The 15,976-nt window shown below is 52.8% G+C and overlaps 1 protein-coding gene across 23 annotated transcripts in view; it reads left to right on the top strand.

Annotated features, from left to right (window-relative positions):
• Positions 1-15,976, top strand: part of SSUH2 (ssu-2 homolog) — a 109,618-nt gene that overhangs the window by 14,474 nt on the left and 79,168 nt on the right. For 5 of the 23 annotated variants that reach the window (XR_004312252.1, XR_004312253.1, XR_004312254.1 and 2 more), the window contains exons 8-13: positions 1,534-1,619; positions 2,933-3,025; positions 3,448-3,553; positions 5,301-5,408; positions 9,486-9,604; positions 15,370-15,460. Coding sequence is in view for 14 of the 23 variants with exons in the window: in XM_032458846.1 (XP_032314737.1) it covers positions 1,534-1,619; positions 2,933-3,025; positions 3,448-3,553; positions 5,301-5,408; positions 6,969-7,039; positions 9,486-9,873 (852 nt within the window). In the remaining 9 variants the exon portion in view is untranslated. The other 18 variants (XM_032458846.1, XM_032458847.1, XM_032458843.1 and 15 more) reach the window with 12 other exon arrangements.

Here is a 15,976-nt window from a genome sequence, read left to right as displayed (position 1 = left end):
GAACCCAGGACCTGGTGTGTGCTCAGCATGAGCTCTGCCACTGAGCTATACCCTCCCCCATCCTCCCTTTCTGAGCCTCCGTTTTCCTACCTGTAAGATGGGTAAGTTGGATCTCTACTGACCTTTTTCCACTTTGATGGTTTAGGACTTTCATTCTTGTCGCCTTTTCTCCTCCACCTACAAACTTTATTGAGTGCCTGCTCAGTGCAGGAGGACTAAGACCTGGGGTCCTTCTCGTGGAGACTCTCTGTAGGGCAGACTGACAAGTGACCAGCACTCCTGGTGCGCGTGGTGAGTGCCGGGAAGTGAAGTTCAGGGGCCTTTGAGTGATAAAATAGACTCAGGCCTTGGATTTGTTTCCTGGGGCTGCTGTAATAAATGACCACACGCTGGGTGGCTTCAAACAACAAATTAATTCTCTCAGAGCTCTGGAGGCCAGAAGTCTAAAACCAGGGTGTCAGCAGGGTTAGTTCCTCCCGGAGGCCCTGAGGGAGAAGCTGCCTCAGGCCTTCCTCCGAGCCCTGGTGGCTGCCGGCAGTCCTTGGCTTGTAATGACATCACCTCCATCTCTGCCTCTGCTGTTTCCCGGCCTTTGACCTGTGTCTGTGTCTCTGTCTCCTCACAGCCTTCTGTTGGGACACGAGTCATGGGGTGTAGGGCCTACTCTCCTCCAGGATGACCTCACCCTCACTGATTACATCTGCAAAGATGGTTTCCAAATAAGGTCCCCTTCTGAAGTTCTGGTTGTGAATGTTGGGGGTTGGGAGCGAACGTACACCATGCAGCCCTGGGCCCCTCAGCACTCAGGCAGCCCCTTGTGGCATCAGTGGTCCTTGTAGAACCGTCTAAGCTACTAGCCATCCCAGCGGCGAGACTGCCCCCAGTGTTCTCAGCTCTTTCCACCCTTCCCATTTGTGCCCAATCTCCTGGACACACACTGGCTACGTCCCCTCCGCCCTCAGCTGCCCACCCGCGCTCCCTACTCTCTGTGCAGCAGGCTCCTCCCACTGCCCTCACAGCGCCCTCCCCTCAGTGGGGCCCAGCTGTGCCCTTGTTGGCTCTGTGTCCCTTCCTGGGGCCTTTGCTGCTCCTTCCTCCCTCCCCTGCTCCCCCCCCACCTCATTCCCCAGGCTTTCCCTGCAGTGTCTCCTGAGCCCCCACTGTGGGATGTAGCCTGGCTCATCTCTGGGGACCTATCCAAGATGCAGCTGTTTGGGCCCCGTCTGGCCAGGGCTGTTTGGTCAGAGGACCGTCCTGGTCCTGGGGGCAGTGGGGATGAGAGAGGAGCAGGAGAGGCTGATGTCTCAGGAGAAACAGTGAGGATGCAGAGTCTTTGAAGGCTACAACTGGAGAGGTCCAAAGATACACTGCGTCCAGCCCTCCCACTTACAGATAAGGGGCCGAGGCCCAGGGAGAGGAAGTGGGGAAGTGACTGGGGGCGGGTCACAGGCTGGGATTGGAACCAGGTTTCAGGATGCCCTCTGCCTGCTCCCCCGGGAGGCCAGTGGGGGCTGAGGCCACGTGTGTCCGCAGGTGAGGTGCCCCTCCTGCAGCGGCGCCAAGCGCAAAGCCAAGCCCGCCCGGCGGTGTCCGATGTGCTCTGGGTCCGGCAGGCAGAGGTAAGGGTGGGTCTCCCGGCACCGAGCTGCCATTCTTGCTTTTCACTGCCTGCCCTCCTGGAAGGCAGGCTGGCGCCCTGTCTGTCTTGTCACTCCTGTGTCCCCAGAATTCTGTGCATTGTAGGTGCGCTGTTGCCTAGGTGAGTGTTTCTCAAGACCTGGTATTTCGAGACCAGAGGGAGCTCGTCAAGCAGTCTGTGGGTCGGGGGAAGGGACGAGGCACTGCAGGGAGGAAGGGAGGCGAATGAGTTACAGGGAGGAGCCCTCTTCTTTTCACATGGAGGGGAAGTGAATAGGGCAAACCATCCGAAGGTGAGATTCCTAACTCTCCAAGGATCCGGCCGGGGCAAACCCTTGTTTATAACCCACTGCAGGGCCTGAATGGAGGAGGAGTCAGGAACGGTCAGTTGATTGACTCAGTCAACAAAGTGCCATGTCTGTTCATAGGGCTTTGCAAACAGTGGGATGTTGCATCTTGGACATGATGTCCTTTCATGTATTTATAAATCCTTAAAGGGAAACAGGAAGCCAGGAGGAGTGAAACTCTTCAGAGCTGTGTTAGTTAATAATCCTTTTGGCTCATCAAGGCCCAGGCCATCCTTCTAACAAGCCAGATGGCAAAGCTTTGGTGGACCTGCCACCTGTGGTGGGTAAAGATTGTCTCTAATTTGGAAAGAAATACAGGATTCTTTCACTTACAAGTAAAAGAACTCCAAATCAAACTGGCTTTTGCAAAAAAGTAAATTTATAGGCCTATGTAACAGAAAAGTCTAAGAACATATTTCCAAGGTGGGTTTAGGTACAGCTGGATCCAGGTGCTTAAACAGTGCCACGAGGAATCTGTTTCCATCCCTCACACTGCTTTCCTTCGTGGTGGATCCGTTCTCAGGCAGGCTGTCTCCTGTGATGGCAGAGGGGGCCACCAGCAGCTGCACATGTAGTAACCTCAGTAGAAAAGGGTGGCCCTTTCCTGATAATCCCAACAAAAGTTCTAGGGTGGGTCTCAATGCACTCACTGGGCCAAGTGTCAATCTTGGTATCAGGCACTGTGGCCAGAGAGAGGGAATAAGCTCACTGGCCAGGCTGAAGTCCCAAGCTGGTCCTGGCAGGGGCAGGGGTGAGACCACAAACCACGTGGTCTCCGAAGGGAGACTGGGGCACTGCTACGAGAAGCAGGAGGTCTAGATGGTGGAAGTGAGGAAGCGGTCCATGCCCAGCACGGCCCACCTCTGTGAGGAAGGATGTGGGGTGGGAGCCTCGGAAGCCACAGGACGCCACGACTGTCTGAGCCATACCGATGGTGTCCCTCTCAGATGCAGCACGTGCTCAGGGAGGGGGAACAAGACCTGTGCCACCTGCAAGGGGGAGAAGAAACTGCTGCACTTCATCCAGCTGGTCATCGTCTGGTACGTGCAGCTCCCAGTGCCCTGGCCTGGCGGGGGCGGCTGGGGGCTGTGGCCTGGAACGGTTTCTGCAGAGAAGCTCCACTTGGTGGGGGCTTTGACAGTGCAGGGACCTGCTGGGAGAGGAGTCCCAGGGTCCTAAATCCCCACATCAGGGGAGCTCCCCTGCATTAAGGGGTTTCTCCTGTTGGGCACCCAGCTCAGCGCGTCACAGGTGAGGGTGACGTGATGTAACAGAACAGAATTGTCAGTGCTTTACTAGGTGCCCTCTTTACAGGTGAGGATGCTGAGGCCCAGAGAGGCTAAAGCACCTCCCCAGGGTCCTACCAGTAGCAACGCAAGCCCTCCAGCCCTGGTCAGCCTGACTCCAAACCCATGTTCTTAACCCAACACATGTGCTCTGCCCTCTTTCTCTTCACTTCCAGGAAAAACAGCCTATTTGAGTTTGTGTCTGAGCACCAGCTGGACTGCCCTGGGGAGCTCCTTGCTAAAGCCAAAGGGGAGACCCTCTTTAAGGATGAAAACACGATGGTAAGGAGGGCTTTGCAACCACCACAAAGGGGGCTGGGTTCCTCCTCCCCGCTGTGAGGCCGGGCCTTCTGGGCTTCTGCAGGTGCTGCTTCTGTTTAGAAAGTCTGGCTGGATGGGAACAGAGCTTTCCGGGGCAGGACAGAGGCTGCTGGGACCCTGTGGGGCCAGTTTGTCCTGAATTTTACTTATTCAGCCCTCTCTCTTCTTCTGTTCCTTTTCCCTCCACCTTCCATCCCTTCCACAAACTTTGAGACCCTCCTCCTCAACCAGGCACTATTCTAGGCCCTGCAGATACCATCAAACAGAATCTCTGCCCTTGTAGACCTCACAGTTGGGAAAAGATAATAATAGCATTTTCCCCAGTGTCAGATGGTGGGTGCTAAGCGTCATCGGAAGTATATAAGCAGGGTAAAGAGACAGGACCGGGTAGGGCTATTGTTCTAGCTGGGGCCAGGGAGCTGACCCTGAATGCACCGCAGTGGGGGAGTGGACGGTGTGACCACAGGAGTGAGGGTGTCCAGCAGAGGAAGCAGTAAGACAAAGGCCTTGGGGAGCAGCAGAGGGCAGGGAGGCTGGAGGGCAGTGTGCTGGGCAGGGCAAGGAGCCAGATCAGGGAGGGTCCTGTATGCTAGGAAGGGACTGGCAAACTCTGGCTCTTACCCTGCTTTTATAAATAAAGTTTTATTGGAATACATCCATGCCTGTTTGTTTACATATTGTCTGTGGCTGCGAGGGCAGAGTTGAGTACAGAGACTCTCTGGCCCCCTGCTGTTAGCCTTTTGGCCTTTATGGGACATCCTCTGCAGTTTTCTTTAAGAGGGTCAGTTTTTTTTCCTTCCTGCTTTCCTTTTTTTTTTTTTTTTTTTTTTTTTTTTTACAGTATGTAGCTGTTTCAGATTGGCTTCTTTCACTTTGTAATATGACTTTAAAAAATTGAGACATAATTGACATATAACATTATATTAGTTTCAGGAATACATCATGATTTGCTGTTTGTTTATATTGTGAAATGGTCACCACAGTAAGTCTAGTTAACATCTATCACCACACAGTCAAACCTTTTTCCTCTTGTGGTGAGAACTTTTATGATCTACTCTCAACAACTTTCCAATATACAATCCAGTATTATCAACTGTAGTCACCATGATGTACATTTCATCCCATGACTTACAACTGCGGGTTTGTCCCAACTGACCCCCTTCACCCATTTCGCCAATTCCCCAATCCCCATCTCTGGAAACCACCAATCTATTCTCTGTATCTAGGAGTTTGTTTTGTTTTGTCTTTGATCTCACTTATATATGGAATAAAAACCTACGATATTTATCTTTTTCTAACTTATCTCACTTAACATAACACCCTCTGCCATCCGTCTTGTTGAAAATGGCAGGATTTCCTTCTTGAGGGCTGAATATAGTCCTCAGGCTCCTTTCTTTGCCCCAGTCACCCGGCTTCCTAAAGGTTCACCTCAGGCATCGCGGGCTCCAGGTAAACCCTGCACCCCCCCCCCCCCCCCCAGCGGAGTCAGGCTGTACCAGAGGCCCGGTGGATGGGGCAGAACTGTCTACAGCCCCGCTTTTTGTTGGCATTTCCAAGGTGGTAATGTGAGTGATCAAGGTTTAACAAGTCCCACCCACCCCACTCACTCCTGGCCTGGGCCCTCCCTTCTCCGGACTCGTGCTCCAGTCATTCTGCGTCAGCCCGCTGAGGCTCCGGATCAGGGCAGGTGGTTCTCATCTCCCCCTAGGTGTATCCCATCATCGACTTCCCCCTGCGGGAGATCTCTCTGGCCTCCCAGCGGGCCATCGCCGAGCACAACGCAACGCTGGCCTCCCGCGCACGTGTCCTGCAGCAGGTGAGCTGGGCGGGCAGGGCTGGTGGGAGGTGAGGTTCTTGGTGTCCAACCGGCGGATTGAGGGCACTGTCTCTCTGGTCACATAAAGGAGGAAATGGGCCCCTCCCTCTGCCCGGAGGCTCCTTCCTCTGAGAGTGGCGGGGCGGAAGGAAGAGGCGGTGGAGGGGAGGAGCCCCAGCCCGAGGAGAACGAGGAGCACTAGGGACTGACCTGTGGCCAGCGTGGCCGAGGGAAGAGAGCTCAGCGGTCCAGACCAGAGACCACGGTGAGAGGTTTGCATTTTATCCTGAGAGTGACACGAAGCTTGTAGGGTTTCACGCAGCAGTGTGGCTCAGTGTGCTTTTGGTTCTCACCCCCTGGTATTCAGAGAGGGGAAGACGAAAGCTCTACATCTAGGGTCGTAGGCAGGGCTGGAACCCAGCCTCCTGTCCCTCAGGGCCCTTCCCAAATCCCAGGCTGGTCCCTCTGGGCCTCCCAAGGGCAGGGCTGGCGGAGGGCTGCTGTGTGGCTGTATCCGGATGGCCACTAGGTGGCGGTGGTGCCCTTCTTGTCTCCAGGTGCAGCTTGGGGCGGGTGTGTCGGGGGGCGGGAGGGGGCAGGAGGCGGGGAAGGAATCCCGTGGAAGATGGGGGTTTGGCCGGGGAACACCCAGTGCCAGAGCTCTGTGAGGGGCGTCTGTGGGGGGATCCGACTCTTACAGACGGGGCTCAGATCCTGATTCTAAGTGGCCCTGGACTAGCTTCCAACTCGTCCTTGAAGTTCAGTTTCTTACCTGTGGAAAAGAGATGCTAACACTGCCTCAGAGGGTTTTGTGGGCATGAGATCATTTGCTTTAAATGCCTGGAACCTGTTGCTCAAACTGCCCTTGTTCCTTCTGTTCCTTTTTGCAATGAGTATTTCCCCTTCTCTCTCTGCACATCTCTATTTGCAGGAGAAAGAAGCATGCCTTTAGTTTAAAATTAATAATGACCATCTTGGAGCTGGAATGAATGGCAGAAATCATGGCACTGGGACACTGCAAACTCAAAGACTTCCAGGGTGGGTGGTAGCATGGGTGGGAGGCCCCCATATCCACAGGGGTGGGCCTCCCTTCAGCTCTGTGTAGCCTAGGGGCAGAGATTTCAGGCCTGCTGAAGTCCAGACTTCTATAGAAAATCTAATTTTTCAATATTGAGAGCAAAATTTGAAAAATGCTAATAACTCTGTGTGAACTGATGGGCCAGGTTTGGCCCATGGGCCATCGTTGGCTACCCCTGGTCTAGTCCAAACCCCTGACTTTTCCAATAAATCAGAGGAGGCCCAGAGAGTGGAAGTAATTTCAACAAGGTCACACAGCTTCGTAGCGGAAAAACCCAAGAGTAGAACTCAAATTTCCCAACTACAAGGGAAATGTTTTTATCCGCCACATTCAAGACACACAACCAACTGAAAGCTGGGGTGGCTTTGCAGGGATAACAGCCACATGTGGGATTCACGGCCCTTTTCACCCGGCAGACACTGCAGGAACAATTAACTTCCCAGCTCTGGCTTGTACTCCTGGCCCCCCTCTTCCCTTCACAGCTCGATGTCCTCATCTATAAAGTGGGTGCGGTTGGGCTCCGCAGAAGCTGCTCGGAGACAAAGATCTGTGTGTGAGTCATTCGTTAAGGAAAGGGTGCTGGGAGAAACCGGAAAAGGGGTGATGGCATGGGAGCAGAAAGGACAGACCATGCAAGGGCCGGTGTGGGCGGTGGTGCTCTGAGCATCGGTCACACCTCGGCAGCTCTTCCCTTGGAGCTGACGTCTGTTCTGCAGCCCCGTGCAGGAAAGACCGCAGCCACGTGGGTGCAGTATGGCATGTGTTACAGTGAGGAGCCCCAGATACTGAGGTGTCTGCTCTGAAACAGGCAGAATGATCAGGACGTGATTTTAGCAGCTTGCCGATAGAAGTGGGACTTTTGTGCTTCTGAGGCTGATAGTTTGAGTCCTTTTTGGACCCTTCATTTATTTGGCAGAGGGGCAGTGTCCTGCCCTATCTGACACAGTGTGTTGGCAGCAGGCCTCTGTCTAGACCCTGGGTCCCCCTGACTTTCCCCGAAAGCTTAGACCCGTCTTGGGCCACACAAGCCATCTGTGAACCAGTCTGAGCAGGGAGGGCTGAACCAGAGGCAGACGCACACTTTTCTTTAAAAGGGAATGTAATGGGAGGAAAGGCCACATCGGTGAATCTTTTTCCTAAATTGTCCTTTGGCCTTGGATCTGTAGATAAAGATTCATGCTGCTGTTTGGGTCGGGGCTGAGAAGTGAGCGAGTAGAATCCAGCAAGGAGACAGCGGTCACACTCGGTGCCCTGGCCACTCCTCTCAGACCCGGAATCTGCTCGCCCCAGGGGATGACTGAGGTGTCTGAGCAGATAAACGGCCAATTACGAGATGACAACGGTTTGGCAGCAAATGTCCTAAGCATCCTGTGGTCTCAAACCCTGAGACTTTTCAAAATCAGAAATGGACGCGGGTGGGGATGGTTTTGCTGGGCCTCCATGTGATCTTTGTAGGAAAGTCTAAAAACAAGAGTGGTTTCTGAGCAGTGATGTTGGTGCCCATCTGCTCTTGGTCTCAGTTCCCATTTTGGGGTCTTTTATACCAAAATTAAAGAGGAACCTTCAACCTTTTATTTCCACATTTATCACTTGGAGGTTGATTTCCGGCATAAGGAGAAAACTCAGTGTCACGATCGCCTTTGGTTTTTTCCGACAAGTCTGTGATGTAGAAGTTTTTACCCCCATTTCACAGATGAAGAAACGGAGGCCCAGAGAGAGGAAGTGTGAGATCACACAGACCGCTTCATGGAAAGCATAGGCCCTGACCCTGAGTCCCCTCTTCCTGCTGTGGTGTCACATGCCTTCTGCTGCCCCTCCTGTACCCTAGGGAGCCTGCTTGTCAAGATGGCCTCCCTGGCCTGGTTCCCCCTGTCCCCTGGGGCCTCCAGACCATCACCTACCACGAGAGGACTTGGGCTCTTTTCCCAAGGAGGGGAGCTTCCTGCAGGCGGGAAGGTCTGACCCTGGGCCAACCACACCACCTCCCTCTGGGGTTGGGGTCCCCCAGTCTGAGTCTGGGATAGGGGAGCAGCTTGTGCAGAAGAACTCAGGGTTTTGGCACAGAGCCTGGCCCACATACATCCTGAGAAAGCTTTGCTCCGATGGTGAGGAGTCACTTTGCCATGTGGATTATGCATGTAGTTGTCCGTCACACAACACCACAGCTAACGACATGGGTATCCCAGCAGGAGCCAGTGTCCTCTCCCAACGTGGCAAGCCTGCTGTGTTCTGCTGACCACCTCATGATTTTGGAAGATTATTGAGTAACTGCTCGGAGAAGGGGCCAGAGAGGGAGGGATTTAGGGGAGTGAGAGCCCCAGGCTCTTAGGTAGACGTAGATGCTGGGGAAGAGATCTGAGCATGACACAGTTCCAGCTACAGCCAGGAGATCTAACAAACTGGAAATTCCACAAGCCCATGGGCCCCAGTTCCCCATTTGTAAAAGGAGGGGGAAACAAGTCTTTCCTCAAAGGAAGGTCGATGCAAAACCGAGGAGTGGGGAGAGAGGGGTCTAAGAAAATGGCCTCAAGAAGCTCATCAAACCTTGGAATCTCTTTGGGATTAACATTTTATCTTAAAATTTAATTCAAGTTGTATAGTCCACTCTCTACTATCTCCATGGTTGTTTTTAATATAAAAACGTCTAAAATGACTTTATCCTCTAACTTTCTCTGCCCCACACCCTCATCTAAAAATTAATGCTTCTCGAAGATGTCCTGTTTGGCTGGTGGCTTTCCGTAACATCCTGGAACTCCCTTCCCCCACTCCAGAAACTTAGAATCAGATGATGGTTAAAGATGAGAAACTGATTTGGACCAGAGCTGAGGATGTGAAGGAGTGCAGTAGAAGCTACATTTGAAAAGGCAGGGAGGAGCCAAACTGCCAGCTCCAGAGCATGAACTTCATCCCACCGGTAGTAGGGAGCTACTGAAGGTTCTTGAGCAGGTGAGTGACATGAAGAGAACACTGAGGTTTTTCTTGGCCAATTGTTTCCTCAGCGCCAGACCATCGAGCTGGTCCCCCTCACGGAGGTTCGCTACTCGTACCGAGGAAAGACTTCTGTCTACTACCTCTACGGCACTGACCACAGAGTGCACGTGGTGGACTACCCCGAGAGGTACTGCTGTGGCTGCACCATCATCTGACACTGCACAGCCGCGCCCAGACCCCACCGCTCACATTTGCCGAGGAGGCCAAACGAGGTCTCTGAGTTCACTCACTGTTGGCTGTTCTGGACAACCGCATACAAACCCTGCTGTGTCCTTCCAGAGGATTCAGCTCCTCTGTCAAGCCCCAAGTCATTCTGAAGCCCTTCTGGTGGAATCCATCCTGTGCTTAACCTACAAGAATTCATCTACACACGTTCCTTTAGGAGAAATCACTTAACGGGTGGGGGCTTTGCCTCTGGCCTCCGAGCTAAAGCCCTGATTGCATGTGGGGTTGATTTTGCTTGTCCCTGAATCAGTCTTGGTTCCAGTGGGCCTTAAAGGTGCAGACCTTTTGCAGAGCTGAGTGATTGTGAAATACATAAAGATATGCAGAAATTGGCTGCCCCTTAATGCACACCCAATAGCGCACATAGGAAAAAAATGTACAAAATTTCACTCCTCATTCTCTGGGTCAGGAATTCAGACATAGCCATGGCAGGGGTGGTGCAGGGCAGGGGGCTGAAATCATCTGAAGGCTGGTTCACCCCAATATCTGTGGGCAATGGTGGCTGTTGCCTGGAACACCTATGTGTGGTCTCTCCATGCAGTGTGGGCTTCCTTACAACATGGCGGCTCTGAGGGTAAGCGCCCGTCGTGCACAACCTGATTGAAGGGATAGAGACCTGTTCCCAGGCTGGACAGCAATGCCACTGTGTTGGAGGGACTTGGGTCTGTCTGCCAGTTGCTAGCATGGTGCCTGTGCATGGGTAAATTTTACAGAGTGATCTTGGATCCACGCAGGTTCTTACATTACCTGCTGACCTTAGAACTTGCCCACTGAGTAGGATGCGAACTTGGACGTCCTGTGTACCCAGTCACGTGCAGGAACTCCCACCTGGTACAGTGAGGCTGGGTGGGCAGAGGGGACACCCTGCACAATGAATACCCAGCTGGCTTTGGAGGGGCAGTTCAGGGACTGGGTGGGCCACTGGGTACCAGGCTGTGGATAACCAGAGGCCCTGGTCATCTTACAAGGCCTGTCCTTTCCTGGAAGGGGGCTGCTGCTCACCAGGAGGGCCAGTCTGTACCCTCTTGATCGTCAAGCTCCTCTCTTGGCCTACATACAGCCCTTGCCCCTCATAGGGTAGAAGGATGTGGACAGGCCTGGTTGGGGGAGGCTTGGAGAGACTAGAGCCATTCCCCTGGGCATCACTGACAAATGATATGCAAACGAGCACCCCCATCCTCTCCTGCTGCCACCCTGCCCCTGGGGGGGTCTCTGTGTTCGGATGTTGCATTTGCCCCCCAATTTGGCTGAGCCCCCACTGGCGGGACCTGGCTGACAGTGTGCTGGGTCTTGCCAACAGGAGCAGCAGGAGTCAGGGGGCGTCCTCCCTTGGGACTGCATGGAAGACAAGGGGAACTTGACTGAGAAGCAGAGGGGTGTGAACCTCGAGGCTCTGAGATGCCAGAGACCTGCAGACCTTCCGGGCTCAGGTTTTGCCTCCTGAGCAGGCTGCCCCCAGCCAATGCCGCAGGCTCCGCTGGTGGGGGAGGCCAGGGCAGGACAAGGTGCACCCTGGGCTCAGGGTATATTCTGGACCCTGGGGACAGAGCCTGTTGGAGGCAGGGGAAACACAGTCTTCCCAAAGACCTCCCAGCGCCTCTCTTGTAGTGCCCAAGTCTGGGAGGCCAACACCTCCGGCCCCTGGTGTCTCCGTGTGACCCACCTCTGTGGTTTTTCAAGGCGATGCTTCTCTTCTGCTCCTAGGGGGCGTTGTACAAATCGCGTGGATGGTTTTTGGTTGTTGCAAGAAGTGGAAGCAACACTATTGGCATTTGGTGGATCGAGTCCAGGAAAGCAAGGCATCCAGCAGTGCTTGGGGACCTGCACACAGTGAGATGTCATTCCCCGTGTCACACGCTGGCAGATACCCCACTGACACCCACAGAGAACTTACTTTGTTCTAGAGTCTCATCAATTATTATGTAACGCAGTGCTTGTTTTCATTCAGCGTTCACCTCTCTTCTTTGATTTTCCTGTAGGTCTTGTCTGAAATGGTTTCACTTCCTCTCCCTTCTCTTGAGTCCAAGCTTGTAACTCTGACGCTGTCCCTGGGGCTCCCCCAGCTTGCTGTGCCCGAGCATCACAAATTGAAATACACGGATTAAAACATGGCTTACTTCTCATTTCTCCTTTATGGTTCAGTTTGTGCATTTAATTGCTTTTAAAAAATGTAAATGGGTTATATGTGAATGTCAGCTTAGGATAAAAAGGGAGCCCTGCACGTGTTACAGATGAGGCCCCGTGGCCCATACACACTGTTGGCATGTGAACCCAACCGATGAGAAAAATCCAGCTGGAATAAAGTGGGTCACAGGGACATTGTTGTAACTGAGCCCCAGTGACTCACCAGCCGCAGGGCCCCTTACCTCTGATGGCTCTGGCAAAATCCCAGATGGTCATTGGGACCTCCGGCTGTTTAACTGTTGCGTGTTTTCCCCTGCAGTGTTATCTGTTTTGATGACCTTCACTGCAGCCAGGATATGACTTAATTAGCTATTTCTGCCTCTTTCTGTTATCCTAGGGCTGAGTTGGCCGTTACTGTAGAGCCCCAGACCCAGCTGAAGACCACTGGGTGGTGGGGAGCAGAACACAGGGGCAGCCCGAACCCCCGAACCGGCCGCCACACACTGTGGCTCTGGGCCCGATTCACTTTTTTAGAAGAACGTCAGACTCAAGTGGCTGGCCTTTGCTTTCTTGCCCTGCCAAAGGAGAACACTCGCCCTGTTCTTTACCCATCATGGACAGACGCTGGGCTTCTGCCAGGTGGCGAGGGCCGTGTTGGGCTTAGTGAGGGTTTCACGGAGATCTGAAGTCCCCGTCTCGGGAGGAGGGGCTGTCTGCAAGCAGAGGAGGGTGAGAGAATCAATGTGAGAGTCAGGTGTCGTGACAAGATGAGGATACCTAAGGCCCAAGGTTGTGGAGGTGGTTACAAACATATGTATATGTGTGTGTGCACGTGTATCTGTGTGCATGTGATGTGCATGCATGTTTTTGTGTGCGCGAGTATTTGCGTATGTGCATGCAGTGTGCATGTGTGCACACGTGTGCATGTACAGGGAGTATGCACGTGTGTATACATACACGTGCACATGAGTATATGTGCATGTGATACGCACACATGTATTTGTATGTGTGCCCAACCACATGCACATGTGTATGTACAGTGTACATATGTGTATATATCAAGTGCATGGTGTATATGTGCATAATGTGTGTACGTGTGTGTTCATGATGTATTTGTATGCATGCATGTGTGCATGAGCATGTGTATGTGTGCATGGTAAGTGCATGGTGTGTACATACGTTTGCATACATGTACGTGGCATGTGTGTGATATGCATGCACGTGTTTGTACGTGTGTGTCTCCATGAGTGTCTATATGTGTGTATGCATGGTGTGCATATGTGTCTATATGTATGTGCATGGCATGTGCATGGTGTATGTGTATGTGCGGGATGTGTGTGCATTTGTGTATGCACATGTGCATTTTGCACATGCATGGCGTGCATGCATATATCTGTATGTGTATGCACAGTGTGTATATGTATGTGTGTGGTGTGCACACATGGTGTATGTGTGTGCATATATGAGTCTGTGCGTATTGTGTGTACATTGTGTGTGTGTGTGTGTGTTTGTGTGTGTGTGTTTGCCAGGTGGTGAGGATCACTGCTTAGAAGACAGGAGAGACTTCTTCCCGCATCTGGTTTTCCTCCCTTCTCTCCAGGTCCCTGGCGTTCTCTGTAGTTCCCATACCTGGCTTTCAACACTTGTCATCTTGTGCTGTGGCCGACTTCAGTTTCTAGTTTAGCATGTGAAGAATGATGAGAGAACTGGGGTTTCTCAGTCAGGACTGTGGAGTTATGCTTTTCAACAGGAAAGACCCTTCTAGATTAAGCAGTGTGGACGCTGACAGCTTAAACTCAGAATTCTACTTTTCTTTTGCTTACGGTTAAGAGTCAGGAATTGTGGAAAGAGCATTTAGACTCTGGTTCAAATTCTAGCCCTGCCCGTCATCAGCTGTGTGACACCGGACAAATTCTTTTAACCTCGCTGAGCCTCAGTTTTCTCTGCTGTGAGATGGGATACCGCTTGTTTGGCAGGGTGAGTTGAAAAGAGATCGGGCCTGCAGAACTCAGCATCACTAGGTGCTCTGTACCTGGAGAGGTCTCCTCTTCCCTGAAGGAAATGCCTTTGGGGCGGGGGAGGGGCAGTGCTTCAATGCTTGTCACAGCGCTTCTCCAGGTGACCAGTGACCGCAGCAGTGACTACGAGTGACCTCTCTAACCAGCCAGCTCCCTCTTTCTTCATCCTTCAGCTCAGCTCATGCTCTCCTTCCCCGGGTCTCTTCCTCTTGCTCTTGGGTCAGGCTGGATCCTGCATCCCCTCCGCGGAGCTGGTGTCTCAGGGCGCATGAGCTTGCGCTCATCTCTGATTTGAGTTACCGGGACCTGAATGCACCACAGTTGCTTGGCAGCTGTCGAAAATGCTGAGTCCAAGTCTCGCCCCTAGATATTTGGGGTATTAGTTGCTGAGATTCAGTCCTTTTAACCAGTGCCCCAAGATGATGCTTATGCATGGTCAGAACAGGAAATTGACATGTAGAGTCAAAATTACTGGGCTCTGGAATCAGAACTTTGCGCCTGAAATTCCAGTTCTTAGCTCACCATGGGCTTACGGTCTGTAAGTCTGTTTTGTTTTGTTTTTTTTTTTTATCGTGAAGCGGGGAGAATCCCTGCCCTACCTACCTTGCAGGGCTGTTTGAAGGTTCATGTAAGACACTGAATGGGAAAACGCTTTGCAAACTAGAGCACTGCCCCCAAATTTTTCATGTTAAGGGTGGAAAAGAACCTCTGTGGTTTCCACGGCTTCCTGCTCTCTCTGGCTCTGTCCACCAGGGGGCAGCAGGTGCCCACGCACGAAACCTCAACGCGGTTCTCTTGCACAAGTGAGCGCCTCATCCGGTAAAATCTGAACCCTATGTGGGTCTCTCATTCTCAGCAGTCTGTGGGCTGTCAGATCACCTCAAGGAACTCAGAGTGGCCCCAGAAAGTTTCCTAGGAGATGCATGTAGTGTATCTTCTGTTATTCATCAGCTCCAGTTAAAACTACTTTATCTTTCCGAAAAGACACCATGGAAACCAATAGTGATGTTTAGGAAGCCAAGCTTGAGATGCCAGACTAGAAGTTAGGGATCTAGGGCAACACATTAGCTCTTGAATCAGTTCACTCATTCGTTCACTCACTCACTCATTCATTCATTCAGTAGACATGCACTGAGCCCCTTCTCTGTGCAGGGCACCGACAAGGCCAGGTGCAGGGAAAGCAAAGGTGAACCAGGCACTGACCTTGCCTTGAGAACTCCTGGTCTTCAGAATGATGGTGGACCTTTCAGGAGTACCACCCATGTGTCAGGTGCTGTTCTCCGCTCCGTGTGTGTCACCTGATGTGAGTCTGGCTAGGTAGGTATTAACGTGACCTCCTCTGTAAGAGGACTGAGGTCAGGAGAAGTTCAACCAGAGTCCCACATCCAGGGGAGAAGCATGGATTTGGACATGGGAAGTCTGGCTCCACGGCCCACATTCTGATTTGGTGGGGGAGGCTGACGTGGTGACGACTTAGCGGTAAGCACTCTGGGAGACTCACACCTTTGTCACTCCTTGTTCGCAGGCCTGCTGATGATGCCTTCCTGAGCTCTGCATTGCTGGGGAGGTGGTGCTCCTGGAGCAGCCCTCCTGCAACTACAGGCCAGAGCTGGAGGGTAAGTCCCCCAGCTCCCTGGTGGGACCACTCTGAGGTGTGTTCTCTGTCGCCCCCTGGTGCTCCCCAGTGGGACTGAGCCCCGGGTGCCCACAGCGGACCCTGCTCAGTCATGCCAGGGTCTTGGCTTCCTTCCTACTCTGGCCCACATCCTCACACTCCTGCTGTGGTTTCCTGAGATTGCCTTCCAAACCATTCCCACTGCAGTCCTTGCTGTGGGGCTGCTTCTGGGGAAGCCCTGCCTAGGACACCATCTTTCCCTGAATTTTGTATCCTTTAAGGACCAAAGGGCTGAGTCCCATTCATTGCTGTAGCCCAGCCCAGAATCTGCTCGGGCTGAATGGAATTGAGCTGGAGGCTTTGGAGACCTGGAGGGAATTGATTTGGCCCAGGCAGGGCAGGTGCAGTGAGGGCAGAAGAGATGACAGCTGAGCTGCTGAGTCTGGACCCCCCCCCCCGCCCCCACCCCTGCAAGTCTTTTTTGAAGGGTTTTCTCCCTCACTGGTTTCCTCCTTGC

The sequence above is a fragment of the Camelus ferus genome, chromosome 17 (assembly GCF_009834535.1).
Source record: "Camelus ferus isolate YT-003-E chromosome 17, BCGSAC_Cfer_1.0, whole genome shotgun sequence".
Lineage (NCBI taxonomy): Eukaryota > Metazoa > Chordata > Mammalia > Artiodactyla > Camelidae > Camelus > Camelus ferus.
This window is presented reverse-complemented; position numbering and strand designations above follow the sequence as displayed.